This window comes from Podarcis raffonei, chromosome 17 (assembly GCF_027172205.1).
Source record: "Podarcis raffonei isolate rPodRaf1 chromosome 17, rPodRaf1.pri, whole genome shotgun sequence".
Taxonomy (NCBI): Eukaryota; Metazoa; Chordata; class Lepidosauria; order Squamata; family Lacertidae; genus Podarcis; species Podarcis raffonei.
In genome coordinates this window covers 28,952,394-28,968,356 of record NC_070618.1, presented here as the reverse complement: position 1 = coordinate 28,968,356, position 15,963 = coordinate 28,952,394, and the positions used below count along the sequence as shown (strand labels likewise).

The following is a 15,963-nucleotide window of genomic DNA, read 5'->3' as shown; positions in this document are numbered from 1 at the left end:
GGGTGGGGCATAATAAACAGTAATGCCAAACAGCCGTGAAACTCGAGGGGATAACAGTAGTTCTGTAGCCTTTTCGTGCAGGTTCTGGAAGGGGAGTTAACAACACATGTGCAGATTCTACAGTGCCTGCAGGTGCAAATGAATGCACAACTTAGCGTGTGAACAAAATCAAATCAGCACTTGCATAGATATATATTTGTCACTGCGGCTTCCAGACCCATCCTCCCCCATTCAGAAGATCCCAGTCTGTCACAAAGATGTCCTCCAGCTCTTTCTGTCAGACACATCCCTCCGTGTGCTGTTTTTGACATGAAAAACAGCAGATGGCCATATTTGGGGTAAAACAAGAGGTGATGCTGGTTTAATTCATTGCTTCCCATTGATAGACGAGTGTCGCCTCCCGCTGTCTGCCAAACAGCATTTGATTCTGCATTTGATGCATCTTTTCTTGTCTTTGCTCGGCTTCCGGACGGTGCTTCATCCTAATTTCTAGAATGTGATGACATAGATTCAGCAGCTCCAAGTGAATTCAATAATGTGAAATGCGTACGGTTTGCCTGTGCTGCTTGCCTATCAGTTCGGCTTCTGCGCTTATTAATAGACACTGGCTGTTTATAATCACCCTCCTGCTTTCTGGCAAATTGTCCCCCCATCAGTTTTCTGCATCCGTTCTTTGTACTCTCGCTTATCGTCTGTTCCTACAGCTTATACGGTGCCTTCACTGTTGCACTTTAGAGGACAGGAGTGTGTTGCAAACAAACCCCAGTTTTTAGTGATACCGCAACGATGCAAAGGAATGGCTACTTGCTACATCTTTCTTGGGTTGCAATTTTCAGGCTCTTTACTTTCAAAAACCATCTATTAGCTTGACAGGGAGATGGTAGCATGCAATTCTTACACTATAAATATTGGCTGGATTTCTTAGACAGAGAAGGAGCATTGTGTTTTGTCAAACCACAGTTTCTGTTATAGCCAAATCAGGAAATTGTGGTTTAACCTCTGTTTGCAACTCAAGATATCTAATACAGTAGGGGGGCATCAGTGGGGCCACACGGGCGATTGCCCTGGATGCAAATTTCTTAGGGGCACAAAAAAGTTCAAAGGGGGGGGGAGAGAAACAAAGAAGTGCACCCTCCCTCTCACACAGAGAATCTCCTAATGTCTGTGTGGATGGACTGAGGAGCAGAATTGGGCGGTGGGCGGTTGCTTGGGTGCCCTCTGCATTGGGTTTAGAAGGATTGCTCCCGACCAATTCTTCATCCCGCTCTCCATCATACTCAACACTCATGGGGTGACACACTTGCCACTCAGGTCATTTGCCAAGCTATTGCCCCTTTGTTCTAGCCCACCGGCAGGTGGTACTGAGGATACTTGCTTTGCCCCGGGCACTGGCAACCCACGCTAGGCCACTGATCTAGCAAGAATCCTGGCTTGGTTTCACAGTTAAACCACAGTGTCTCTGTTTAGATGTCCTGTGAACCCCAAATGTCTAGCATTACAGTGGGAAGGAGAAGAGCAGGGAGTGTAGAAGCACAATGCTCATCTTTGTCATGTCTGTACTGCCCTACCAGCATAAGATACTGGATACCAATGAGCATAATTCCTGTTAATGACAGAGATGCAGCTGGGTGGAAAACACTTGGAGAGTATTCAAAAATAAAAATAATCACAATGTGACCGTTGTAATATTCATCACAGAGTTTACAGAGCTGGGTTATAAGCCAGGCATCTTTTTTTAAAAAGAGAAAGAAATGAGGGGTAGGAACCATCTTTCAATCTTCATTCAGGAATCCCAAGTTGTAACCTGATGTCTCAGCTCCTTGGAAGGACTTAGCCTACAAGATCCCTCCCTGGGGGCCTCCAGACTGTGGCTAATTTTGTGTGGGATTCAACCAAATTCTGGCAAATTCAGGTTGTGCAGTTCTTGTTGACTGGGAGGTCTTGTGCAACAAACCAAGTCCCACCCTGTGCTTTGTGAGATAAATAACAAGATGGAGACAGACATCCCAACTCGGGGGGGGGGCGAGGGGTCTTTGGCCCCTTCAATATTTGTTTAATGTCTGCAGAAATGCTCTCATCATCCTATTTAAGCCACCAAGCTGCAACAGACAAGCTGCTCTCAGCTGGAGGTGTCTAAGAGAGTTGGGATGGGAGCACAGGCAGGCAGGGAGAGGGGATTGGATTTAGTTTTCAGTTAAAGACAAATCTGCTGAATTTTCACTTTATGGAACAAAATGCAAACCAAACCACAGCCGTCCTTCAAAATTCATAATTCTCCAAATCTTGCAATGAAGTTCTCCAGTCAAGTAGTGTGCACAAAATTCACACGCCAAGTGAAAATAACACAACATACAACATGCAATCAATTAGGAGAAATTGCTTTGCAGAAATGTGTATAATAGAAGAAAAACGAAAACGCTGATGAATTTTCATCAGGGCTCTTTTTGGTTTGTTTTAATGGCAAACCGATGTGGAAATGGGGAGAAAGCAACTTAAGATGGGGAAAAGTAGAAGCTGAAATGGACAGACTCCACCTCCCCATGAACGAACAAGGGTGAAGCAGTGGCAACTCAATGGAGGCTACCAGCACTTGCTTCCTTCTCTCCCCACTGCATTAATACTCAAGTTTCTTACAATGACTTGTTTTTGGTACCTGCGGATCCATTTACAGGACAAAAGGCGCTTGACGCACCCTCAAGGCAATAATAAAATTCTGGTACAGGACACAAATATATTCCTACTTGAAAGTCTACTAAATTCTGATTTTGAGGCAACATCCATCATGCTGGCAAATATGTAAATACCCAGAAAAAGCAGCACAATTCTTTGCACATTTACTCAGATGTAGGCCTCATAGGATCAACTGGCTCTTGCTTCCTAGTAATGGTGCTTAGCCTAAGTGGTGGTACAGCATTTGCAGATCAAAGAAACAAGACTGCATTCCTTCTCATTTCCTCAAGCGGATCCTTATTTGGAATCACTCACTGGATCACAATACAATGGATTCCAGAGGCTGCTTGGACACCAGCTGTAACATTTATCAGACAAAATATTAAGAAGGATTATCTTCATTTGCATCTTTTTTAAAAATGAGAAAGTTTTGCACTATACCCCAGTCAGTCTTTTCCTCCCAGTTAACTTGTGGACAAACCTGAGGGAATCTGTTGGCCTCTCAACTCCCAATCCCTCTTTTCCGTCCAAGGTATTAATTGTATCTGTGTCTTGGTAATCGGTTTGGCCTGTTTCCACAGCACTCAGACATTTTCTTCATGGCTCGCCGTGCAAAATCCACTTTGCCCCTGTCTTTGCGTATGGCTGTGTATTCGTACGCTTTCAGCTTGATGTAATAGTCTGAGAATTTGTTGTACAGGACGGAGATGGGCATTCCGTTCAGAATGATCCCGAAAGCGATGCAGAGGAAAGCGAAGAGCCGTCCGAGGTGGGTTTCCGGACACATGTCTCCATATCCAACCGTAGAAATGCTTACCTTGAAAAGCAAACACGAAACACGGCAGTTACTCAGAACATCCAAGCCACCTTTCTATGCTGAGGACAGAGGGGTCATTTAGAGACTGGTCTCTGAAGGACAGAGGCGGTATTTTTTCCTCCCCATTGCAATGTTGGGCAGGAAAGAGAGATTCCTCTGCAATAGATATGAGAATCTGCCTCTGCTCTTCCCATCCCTGAAGACCAGAGATGGCGTTTGTGCCCATGGGGGGGGGGATTCTCAAACTGCCACTTCTTCCCAACACAGTGAACTCATGCATGCATAAACTGCACGCCATTTAGCTGCCTTTCCCTCCCTTATGTGACAATGATCTCTTTCTATGAATGATGGTGTGTTTGAGCAACTTCTGAGCCACAGCAGTGTCCTCAGTAAAGATGGCCAAGCACGTCAATGTCACTTTCTCATTTTCCCAATCCTAAATTCAGTTCTCTATAGTTATACATCAGTTTGTGAATTTTCCAAACAAAAAAAATCCTCATGAAAATTCACCAGCATTTCCCTGCAATTTTCTCGTGTGATACCATTTCATATACAAACTTGCCTAATCTTCATTTGTTTTTTGCAAAGCCATTTTCACTAATATTTTGTATGCCATTTTCACAAATTACTTGGCTGGAGAACTGCATTGCAAAATTCAAATCAATGCAAATGTCGAAGGATAGCTGTGTTTTCATTTGGTGAGTTCACCTTTAAATGTGAACTGAATCCAATTCCCACCCCCCCCATCTCTCCTTGTCAGCTGCTGGTTTGACACCTTGGTTTTCTGGGAAGCAGGCAGTGGCAGCAGGCAGTGGTGGACTGGGCTGGGGGTGACAGGAGCAGGTCCCTCAGACCATTTATTTCCCTTCTCTACCCATCTGTGGTTCTAGGAATGTCTTTCCTGAGTGTCCTTTTCAAGATCTCTTGTTTAGGTTTGGGCCACCGTACCTTGGTCACCCGGGACGTGGGTGGCGCTGTGGGTTAAACCACAGAGCCTAGAACTTCCGATCAGAAGGTTGGCGGTTCGAATCTCCGCGACAGGGTGAGCTCCCGTTGCCCGGTCCCTGCTCCCCTGCAAGTAGATAAATAGGTACCGCTCTGGCGGGAAGGTAAACGGCATTTCTGTGCACTGCTCTGGTTCGCCAGAAGTGGCTTAGTCATGCTGGCAACATGACCCAGAAGCTGTACGCCGGCTCCCTTGGCTGATAAAGCGAGATGAGCGCCGCAACCCCAGAGTCGGTCACGACTGGACCTAATGGTCAGGGGTCCCTTTACCTTTACCTTGGTCTATACTGGTTGAAAACTGCAACCAATTCCATGCTGGCATTGAAGTCAATGTTGCTCCATCTGCCTGTTTCAGAATTATGGTGGAGCTTCATTTATTTTATGAGTCATTTGTTTTAAGACATTTATTTGCCACCTTTTGCCAAAAAGGCCACAGGGCAATTCACATAGGAATGTAATAAACAACAAGGCGGTCACCTTTTGTTTCTCCCAGGTCTCTCATTCATGAAAAATGACAGGGCAGCAGTGCCTCCTTCCCGTAATATAATAATAATAATAATTTATTATTTATACCCTGCCATTCTGGCTGGGTTTCCCCAGCCACTCTGGGCGGCTCCCAATCAAGTGTTAAAAACAATACAGCATTAAATATTAAAAACTTCCCTAAACAGAGCTGCCTTCAGATGTCTTTTAACGAGAAGATAGCTGCTTATTTCCTTCACATCTGAAGGGAGGGTGTTCCACAGGGTGGGCGCCACTACCGAGAAGGCCCTCTGTCTGGTTCCCTGTAACCTCACTTCTCGCAATGAGGGAACCACCAGAAGGCCTTCAGCGCTGGATCTCGTGTCCGGGCTGAACGATGGGGGTGGAGACGCTCCTTCAGATATACTGGACTGAGGCCGTTTAGGGCTTTAAAGATCAGCACCAACACTTTGAATTGTGCTTGAAAACGTACTGGGAGCCAATGCAGATCTCTCAGGACTGGTGTTATGTGGTCCCGGTGGCCACTCCCAGTCACCGTATCCAGGCTGTCAAGGTTCTTGGTTCTGCTGTCTCCCTAAGTACACGTTGGCCTCTCCCCCTCTGCTCTACCTATCTTCAGGAACGCTTGCCAGGAAGGCGGCTTCTCCTGTTGATACTCCTGCAACTTGGAGAAGGAATGTTTGCAGGGTGGACAGGGGGTTGGTGAGGGAAGAGGAGGCCAGAACGAAACAAGGAGCTGAATCCCCCCCCTCTTTTCAGGGACCTTTAAAGCTGCAAGAGATGGGGGAAAGCAGAGATGGGTGGATGGTGGTGGAAGAGTCGAGTGTTGGGAACCCAGCACAGACCTGTTTTGTCCGAAGAATGGCGTCTCACTTTGCATTTGTCTTTCTGCTGACCTTATCCTGCAATCGTTATTATAGCCCATGCCAAGGTATTATAGGGATGTTGAGAAAACAGTGAAAGAAATGGCTCCAGACGGAATGTGCATTGGGCTCTCCTTCCCTTTTTAGTGCCTTGGCTTCTGTCTGGCAGCATCCAGTGCAATATTCACTGGAAAGGCAGCCATGCAGTGGGGAGGGCATTTTCCTCTTTCCCCCCAAAGAAAAAAGGAGCCTGATGTTTCAGATGAGTGAAACGTCCTGCTCCCTCCCTGAGCCTGCAGCAAGCAAGCTTATTTGTCGGATGCACCTGGCGCATTTGATGGTCTAAAAGGGATTAGTTTTGTGGCCTGATGGAAATTAACTCACTGGAATTGAATGTTAATGCAGGAGGGAGATCTCCGAAAATAAACAGCCAGATGAGAGTGCTAGGAGTCCTGGTGGGGAATTTTTCACGTGTGTTTCTTTATGCCTTGGTGGGATGAGGATCGGATGAAGGATAGGCATCAACTCTGTGGGGCCCTGGTCCCTTTGCCCCCAATAAAATATTTTTGGGGGTTGGACCCCAATATTTTCTGCAAGTTGGTGCCTCCCTCCCCAGCCACTTCCCCCCACTTGGGCACCGCCCTCTTTTTCCAGCTTGTCTCCCGGCTTTTGGCACCTGCTTTGGTCCTCCTCACCTTGACTGGGCCAGGTGAAAAATACACACAGAGAACTAGGTGCTGCTGTGGTCTACAGGTGTCTGCAGCTGTGCAGGATTCAGGCATGGGGTAGGGGCATCTGCTCCACTGTTGGAGCATGGGGAAGATGAAGTAGAGTGGGATTTGGAGTTTGGGAGGGTTCGTTATGTCGCCAGCCACCAGCCCAGACCAACCACCAGGATGAGAAGATGGGTTTAGATAGACATTCCTGCAACTAGTTCTTTTTTCCTGGGGGTTCTCAAGGTCATGCAACACCGGCACTTTGTTTCCTAGAAGAAAAGCTCTGCCTGCAGCCTCATGCTGGAGTTGTTCCCATTGCTGGTGTTCATTGGTCACACCCACAACATTCATTTGAAACACTTTTCTACCACTTTCAGAGCGCTGCCTCCCCACAAAGAACCCCGGGAACAGTTATAGGTGCTGGAATCACAGTTCTAAGAGGGCATCTCCTGCCAACTCTCTTTGGGGGAAGCCTTGACTGTTAAAGTGGTGCAAGAGTGCTTTCAATGTATGGGGTGGTTGCAAGTTACCGTGTGATTGTCGTTTTTCTTCCCAGAACAATACCTGCTAAGCCAGGGGTGGGAAACCTTTGACCTCCAAGCAGGCCACTCCCTTTAGAACAGTGGCCCTCCCGATGTTGCAGGACTTGAGGGTTCATTTGTGGAAACAATATACTTCTTTCTAGATTAATCACAATTGCCTAAAATGAAAATACTTAGCAGCTAATGGTTGACCATTTTCATAATCACACACACTCTCTCATCTATCATCATCTATCTACCATCTATCTATCATCTATATCTATCTCTCATCTATCTAGTGTGGTGTAGTGGTTAAGAGCGGTAGACTCGTAATCTGGGGAACCGGGTTCGCGTCTCCGCTCCTCCACCTGCAGCTGCTGGGTGACCTTGGGCTAGTCACACTTCTTTGAAGTCTCTCAGCCCCACTCACCTCACAGAGTGTTTGTTGTGGGGGAGGAAGGGAAAGGAGAATGTTAGCCGCTTTGAGACTCCTTAGGGTAGTGATAAAGCGGGATATCAAGTCCAAACTCCTCCTCCTCCTCCTCCTCTTCTTCTTCTTCTTCTTTTCTCTGTCTCTGTCTCTCTCTCTCTCTCTCTCTCTCTCTCATCTATCTATATCTATCTATCATCTATCTATCTATCTATCTATCTATCATCTATCTATCATCTATCTATCTATCTATCTATCTATCTATCTATCTATCTATCTATCTATATCATCTATCTATCTATCTATCTATCATCTATCTATCTATCTATCATCTATCTATATCTATATCTATCTATCTATCTATCTATCTATCTATCTATCATCTATCATCTATATCTATCTATCTATCTATCTATCTATCTATCTATCTATCTATCTATCTATATCTATCATCTATCTATCTATCTATCATCTATCTATCTATCTATCTATCTATCTATCTATCTATCATCTATCTATCTATCTATCTATCTATCTATCTATCTATCATCTATCTATCTATCTATCTATCTATCTATCTATCTATCTATCATCTATCTATCCCCACACACCATATATATTAGCCTCAAAGGGGAAGGGTTATCAGAAGAGCTTTCCAGCTAAGCTCTAACATGCTTTCATAAATTGGTAGGATGAAATTTATATTCTATAGCTTCTCTTGTTTCTGTAGCACTTCTAGTTTCTGCTCACAAGTCTGTTTACATAATCTGCTGTCCAAAGTTAACACCCCCTGAACCTGCTCCAAACTTGGATTTATTTACCTATCCAAAGGGGTCAATCAAGGTCACGTCACACAAGATGAGTTTGATCGCAAGAGATGTTTGTGCTGCTGAAAACTATACGAATCCCATGCACCATCTTTCACACGTGCCATATGCAGGGAAGTTCCCATGGGAAGAATGTGGACACAGGCACAAGGAACAGGGTTTTTTTGTTTTAGTGAAGTGATCGCCTTGTTGCCTTCACATTTGATTAGTGCTGGTGACTCAGCAAAGACTTTGGACCCCAAAGCAATATGGAAAATCCGAAAACTCAGGGGGTAGAGCTCTGTATGCAGCTTGGCGCTAGCTACCCACCAGTGTAGTCAACCCTGAGCTCGATGTCCCAGTCAATGGAAGGCTTTGTTCCTGTGCTCTTATTGCTGAACTATTTGCAGGATGAGCCTCTGTCCTTGGGCTACTAAGACCTCCTGATTCCTCCAGCTGCGCTAGAAGGAATGTCTGTTTTCCCATCCCTGGTGGCTTAGGATGCATTTCAACCTATAAATTATAAGCTCCGTATTGCATTACAAGCAACTGAGCCAGAGGGTCTTCCCGTTTTGTTATTTTTGTCTGCGGCTGGCTCAGTGCAAATGCAATTTTTTAAAAAATCATTTTGGGCTGTGTTGTAGCTGCGATCACCAGCTGTCTGGAAAGCCTTGTGACGGTCAGCTGCTCTTATTTTCCTATCTGGAAATTGTTCATCCACAGGCACATTTGGAAACGAAACAAAACTTCTGTAGGGACAGATTCCTAGCTCACCTTTTCCCCAGATTCCCAGCCTCATCTTTTTAACTAAGAGCTAATATGTGCCCCCTTTTGATTGCATCGCTAAACCACTGAGCAGAGATGCTTTTGTAAACTCGCTTTGGAAGGAATGTGAAACCACCCCCACAGCCTCCCTTATGTATCTGCTACAAAAATACCAGCAGCAAGCTGTCAAGTAGGCACAGATAAGTCACGGCAAAGTTAAGGCCAGGCAGACATGTGCTTGCCCTTCTCGTTTCCTTCTTCCCCTTTCTCAGCGAGAAGCAGCACAAAGTCTGTGGCACAGCCGCAAAGAGCTCTTCGGTTCAAGCTCAGCTGCACTGATTTTAGCCTGATCTGCTATAGGAAAGCTTCCAGCTGATGGGTGCGTGTGCATGCATGCATGTTCTGTAAAGTCAACACTCTGAACAGATGTTTGGAAAGCCAGGCATAGTGGGGGGGACCCTGCCGCTTCCAAAACAGGCACGCTCGCAAGCGGGGGGGGGGGGGGGGAGGAACGAGCATCACATTGCCAGGGAGGTACTTACGGCAGCCCACCACCAGGCATGGGGGATGCTGGTGAAGTTTGTGCTGGAGACATCGTGTTCCACAGTGTAGACCATGGCGGAGAAGGCAAAGATCCCCAGCGCAATGAAGAGCAGGAGGCAGCCCACCTCCTGGTAGCACTGGCGCAGCGTGAAGCCGAATGCGCGCAGGCCCGTCGAATGGCGGGCCAGCTTCAGGATACGGAAAATGCGCATGAGGCGCATGATGCGCAAGACCTGCCCCACCTTCCCCACCCGCCCCACTTTCTCTATGTCGTTTTCGTGCTGGGAGCCTTGCCCCCGAGGCTGGTCCTCATCCACAAAACGCTCCAGGAAGAGCTGGAGGTACAGGGGCAGGATGGCGATGAGGTCCACAGCGTTGAGGGCGCTGCTGACAAAGCAGCGGATGTCCGGGGTGGAGACCAGCCGCAGCACATACTCCAGGGTGAAGAAGGCAATGCAGAAGGTCTCCACGTGCTCCAGCAAGGGCCTCTTCTCCTGGGTGGCCTTGTCCCTGTGCTGCATCTCCTCCACCGTGTTGAGAGCCAGCGCCACCACCGAGATGAGCACAAAGAAGCTGGAGGCCACCCCCATGGCTTTGGCCGTGGTGGAGGAGAAGGGCTTCTCCATGAGGTTCCACAGGCGCCAGCGATGCTCGGCGTAGCGCATGTGGCGGAAGAGGTGCTCGCTCTCCTGCACGGCCGCCTGGGCCCGCAGCTCCCTCTGCACCTTGAGCTGCTCGTTCAGCTCGTCCCGCCTCTCCTCGAAGCAGATGCGGCAGCAGCGGGGCGTGTACTTGAGACGGACCCCCCAGTAGCTCAGCTCCTCCAGGAAGCTGCGGGGACACAGCTCGTCCCGCACCCGCAGCACCCCGGAGGCATAGAAGTTGTAGACCAGCTGGAAGACGGCCGGGTCCCGGTCAAAGAAGTACTCGTCTCCCTGAGCCGCGTAGTCATCGCAGAGGCCCAGCTGGCGCCAGCGGTCGGTGGAAGTGGCCAAGCGGCCCAGGCGGGTGGTGGGGTAGATGGCCACTGCCTGGTACGTTAGGCGGTAGCTTTGCCCGCCCACGTTGATGTTGAGGACGGAGGACGACGTGGTGGCTCCAGCTGGGAAGGCTGGGCTGAAGGGAAACATCGAGGGGAGCCCCTTCTCCTCTTCCTCGCCCTCTTCCTCCTCGTCCTCCAAGCAGGAGTAGCTGCTCTCAACTTCCTGGGCCAGCTGCAGTGGGGATCCCCAGTCAGAAGCACCAAAGCCCCCAGTCCCCCCAGTTTCGTTGCTTCCCACGGTTGCATCCCAGGTGGCCCCCGGGCGAGATTCAGTTTTATAGTCCGAGATCAGAGGCTGCTTTCTTTGCTTAAGGTTCCACATGCTTCCCCTTAGCGTTCGGTGGTGGGTGCGAAGCTTCTTCTGGTTGCCTTCTCCTTCCTGCCCGGAGCATCTGCCACCGGAGCCGTTTTACGTTTCTTTTCCGACCGACCAGCAGCTCCAGTTGTTGCAAAAACTCAGTGTGGGATCCAGGCACATGGGGACTGCTGTTGACCGCTTTAATCTTGCTGACAGGGAAGATCTGAGTGCTTAGAGAAGGGGATTTAAAGGCTATTATCCTGTTTCAGCCTCCGCTCCCTCTATCTGTGACGTGAATGATTATGGATCCAGAAATCTGTGGATAATCAGTCGAAAAATAATAATAAGTGTAGCAGAGTCATTACTGCTAATAAAAATAAAATCAAAGGGCTTCTATTTGTGTCACCTCAGCACATACTCAGAAAAGACTTTCCTATGAAGGAGCAACAATGGATATTTTTTGGAATTATCCAAGAGTCTTTCATCTCATCCCCGATTTCTTATGTTTTCTTCTTCTTCTTCTTCTTCTTCTTCTTCTTCTTCTTCTTCTTCTTCTTCTTCTTCTTCTTCTTTATATCAACTGTTCTTAGAGCCGTTCCTTATGTTTAAAGCCCATTTTACAGGCAGAAAAACCAACACTTAAATTTGCTGGGGTTCCTGAGAGTCAATGCAAGCGTTAATGTCAAATATTATGTAAAACAAGGGTAGCAAACATTGCCGCGCATAAATTGACATTGCAGAACTACAGCTGCAAAATGCCAGCTTTCGTTCTTTTGTTTTTAGATCAGGTTTCTAGATGTCAAGGCTATGAAGACAAGACTTGAAGTTGACAGCGATTTGACAATGCCTGGTCAAATCTCAGAGGCCAGAGGCCGACGATCCAGAATTTCCAGTGTCAGATTCATCAGGTGGAGCTGCAGAAAGGTAGCTCTTTTCTCCCTGCTTTGACTTGCAAAAGGGTGAATAAATTATGCAAAGCATGTCATTATATGCATCCTTGCTTAATTATAAAGGATTACAATTCCGCTTCTTGGAATTTGGATTAACTTGCTTCTGAATTTCCAGGGTGTGTGTCAGTTTGTGTGCTGAGGAGAGAGTGCTCTGATCATCATCCAGCCCCTTGTGTGTACCTAACGGAGCTTAAAGATGAACTTGCCACCTGGAGAAAACACCTCAAGGTGAAGCATCCGAAATGGCAGGCAAGCATCATGCACAAGGGAAGGGCCAGAACTCAGTGGACAGAGAACACACTCTGAATGCACAAGGTCCCAAGGTCAATTCCTGGCATCTCCCGATCTGGTTGGGAAAGACTCATGCTTCAAACCCTGGAGAGATGCTGCCAGCCAGAGCTGGAAGTATGGAGTTCAATGAACCAACAGCCTGACTCAGTATATGGCAGCTAGGGGGTGGGGATTTACCATATTTTTCGCTCTATAAGACGCACCAGACCACAAGACACACCTAGTTTTTGGAGGAGGAAAACAAGAAAAAAAATATTCTGAATCTCAGAAGCTCAGAAGCAGTGAAAGCAGCGCTCCCTCTTGCTGTTCGGGCTTCTGGGATAGCTGCGCAGCCTGCATTCGCTCCATAAGACGCACACACATTTCCCCTTACTTTTTAGGAGGGAAAAAGTGAGTCTTATAGAGCAAAAAATACGGTAATTTGGGTTTCATTTACAGGTGAGCTTGCCAGATTTTCATGTTCTGAAGCAGTTACATGAGCAGACATCTTTTGAAATCTGCAGTGCAGTGCAGAATCTCACGAAAATGCATACACTGGGGTAGATTGTGCATAAAAATCCATATTTTAGTGAGAGTAAATACAAAAATGCATTATTTTTATCCTGTATTCTATTTTGTGAAATGCCCTGAGATCTTTTGATGAAGGGTGGTATATAAATTTATAAAAAAAGAAATTGCTTTGCAAACATGTGCATTAAGCAAAATTGCAGACAACATTGAGTTATAGGAGAAATTTGCATGAAGAATTTTCATGAGTATTTGATTTTTTTGATTTTTTTATTATTATTTTTGCAAACTGATGTGGCAATGTGGAGAAGTGAATTTATGATTGGGAAAGGATGCTCTACACTAACTAGCAGAGCCTCTCCAGAGTCTCAGGTGAGAAGCCCTGGCAGTGTTGCCTCTGGGGATCCATTTTGGTGGAGATCTCGGTTAGCGAAAGTCCTGGTACTGGTGGCATGAGGCTGCTTGCAGTAGCAGAGTGTGTCATAGGATTAAGCTGGAAGGGAATTTTCTCCCACCCCATTGCTTTTGATGGAAAACTATATTTGTGCACGAGGACTTAGTGTGGACAGCAAGCTTTTCTCCTGCTCCCCCCTCACTCTGACACAGCTGCTTTGCGGAGACTGGGCTCCCTGGCAGCTTAAATCTGACTTGTGGGTTGGACTGAATGTCAAATATTTACTGGCACAATTCCCCAAATGCTTGCCATGAACAAACAACCTGGAACTCTGTAATATTTGATCACACAAGTGCGCTTTTGTTTGGTGGCTATCTTCTCTCTGTTTGGGGCAGTTCTCGTTGAATTGTTCATCGCAAAGAGTCTGCATGTTTTTTGTTGCCCTGCTCATATTTTAAAACGCTCCTGGGTGTGTTTGTTTGGTTTTGGCAGTGGGGCTGGGCGGGGAGGCATTGAATTTCCATGTGGCTCTTTGCCCCAGAGAGATGCTCTAGATAACAATGCATTGTGGGGAGATTTATGGGTGATGTTTTCCTGCCCCCTTGGCTTTGTTGTGGGTAGTATACATAGGAATGCATTATTCAAATAAAGCAACTGTGACTTGGCAATGGAAATAATTCAAGAAGGTGCGCACTGGCCTAGTGAATAGTTATGGGGCATCAGAAACTAAAGCACTGCTAAGCAGCTGAAGATTTGATCAGCCCCTCGGAGCTCTGGAAGCCCCATCTATCAGCAAGATGTGGGGGAAAGGAAAGAAGAAAACCCATAAGATCCATGCGGACAGAACCAGAAGTGTCAAGAGGATGAAGAGGGAAGGAATTATTTGACACAGTTTAGGTTTCTTCCCCCAACCCCCAAAAAGGCTTGCAATGAAAGCTTAGCTGAGCTGAGGACAGTTCTTCCATTGCTCGTTTCATGTGCCGTGACTCCCTGCTATTTTCCCTCTCTTTCAAACGTCACACAAACCCCTTCTGGGATAAATATGCTTTCTTACATTTGCTTTGGGGAGGGCAGTTTTCCTCCAGGCTTGACACAACCCTAAGAGAGCGAATCTTCCGTGATTCAAAGGGCACATTCACAGCATACATGGAAAGCACACGCGTTCCCTCCAAAGATTCCTGGAAAGTAGTTTGTTAAGGCAGCTGGAAATTGTAGCTCTGCAAGGGGAAAACTACAGTTCCCAAGATTCTTTGGGGGAAGTGGTGTGCTTCAAACGCATAGTGGGAATGACCTAAGATCCTGGGCTCAACTGCAGGCTTTGGGGAGTAAGATGGGGTGTCCCTCACCTTTATTTATCAGTTTTGTTATCTTGCTATTTTATCTGGTGCTGAATTATTCTGTTTGTTTTCTTACTACGCTGCTGGGCTGAATGATTTAGTTGCTGCAACTGATGTTTTTAACTGATGTTTCATGGCCTTACCGGCAAACTTGCTGGGAAAATCTGAAGCCTCAAATATTGGTAAATACCTTCTGGAGGATAGGTCAAATGATATTACACTGACTATGGCAAAGTTTATTTTGGAGGTCGCAAGAAACAGACCATCACACTCTAGACATAACAAAATGACTACCTCACTCTCTTTTGCCTGCTGTTTGGTTGTTTTAACTGTATTTTGTTTCGAAATTGTTTTGTGGGTCTATGGACCGCAATAAAGATATTTGATTTGAATTAAAAAAGTAATATTGCAAACTGATGTGGAAATGTGATGAATTGAATTGAAGGCTGGGAAAATGAAGAAGCCGAGAGAAGCCTGAACTGACAGATTCACTTGTCCCTCATGACTGCCTCTTCCCAGCAAAGTTTTTGTGCTTTTAGCTACTGCCCAGCAAGGAGAAAGACAACAAACAAAGCTCTTTTGAGTGTGGCAATGCAGGGATGGGAAAGCTCTGTCTGATAAAAAGGTAAAGGGACCCCTGACCATTAGGTCCAGTTGTGGCCGACTCTGGGGTTGCAATGCTCATCTCGCTTTACTGGCCGAGGGAGCTGGCGTACAGCTTCCAGGTCATGTGGCCAGCATGACTAAGCCGCTTCTGGTGAACCAGAGCAGTGCACGGAAACGCCGTTTACATTCCCACCAGAGCGGTACCTATTTATCTACTTGCACTTTGATGTGCTTTCAAACTGCTAGGTTGGCAGGAGTTGGGACCGAGCAACGGGAGCTCACCCCGTCACGGGGATTCGAACTGCCAACCTTCAGATCGGCAAGTCCTAGGCTCTGTGGTTTAACCCACAGCACCACCTGCGTCCTGCCTGTTACTCACTATCTAAAGACAGAAAGTTCCTCTGGAAAGTGGCAACTTCTCTGTTAAGTGTTGCATAAGGCAATAGACCAATGCCCAACACACTTGTCTTTGCCCTGCAGAGTTTTAAATGAGCTCCGCCAGGGAGCCAGACAATCCATCATTCTCTGCATGAAGGCTTGTTATCTACATGGTGATGGCAAATACAAGGTCCACCAATCAGGACACAGAGCCAGCAAACACTTGTGAGCAGGTGCTAAAGAAGCCAGGGGAAAAATATATACATTGCTTTCTCTGAATTAAGGCTCGGGGCAAATGGGATATCCCCCTACTGCCACTCAGCTGAGAAACAGGATTAGCTTATATCAGTGCAAGAGGACGATAAACTGAACTGCAAATGTCAGTGCGTGTTCCCACAGAGCAGATTCCTCCATTTTAAAAGAGGGATATTTGAAAATGTCAGGTAGATCTGAAGGTGTAAAAAAAGCCAAATAAATAAAAACTGAAGATTTAAAATGTCAGAATTGAGAAAGTTCTGACTTCTATGCAGCTGAAAATGCC

At 46.6% G+C, this 15,963-nt stretch overlaps 1 protein-coding gene across 1 annotated transcript; it reads right to left on the bottom strand.

Annotated features, from left to right (window-relative positions):
* Positions 1 to 2,905: 2,905 nt before the first annotated feature.
* On the bottom strand, positions 2,906 to 11,505 carry KCNV2 (potassium voltage-gated channel modifier subfamily V member 2). The gene is made up of 2 exons (XM_053371175.1): positions 9,619 to 11,505; positions 2,906 to 3,487 (listed from the first exon to the last, which is right to left on the bottom strand). Exons 1-2 carry the CDS (start codon positions 10,981 to 10,983, stop codon positions 3,206 to 3,208), a joined length of 1,647 nt encoding a protein of 548 aa, XP_053227150.1. The 5' UTR covers positions 10,984 to 11,505; the 3' UTR covers positions 2,906 to 3,205.
* Between the last annotated feature and the right edge of the window lie 4,458 nt (positions 11,506 to 15,963).

Excerpts from the sequence above, each read along its gene's own strand:
- KCNV2 (XM_053371175.1), bottom strand. The coding sequence starts at position 10,983 with ATGTGGAACCTTAAGCAAAGAAAGCAGCCTCTGATCTCGGACTATAAA. Across the intron at positions 3,488-9,618 it reads ATGCCTGGTGGTGGGCTGCC|GTAAGCATTTCTACGGTTGG; the intron begins GTAAGTACCTCC and ends TTGCTTTTCAAG.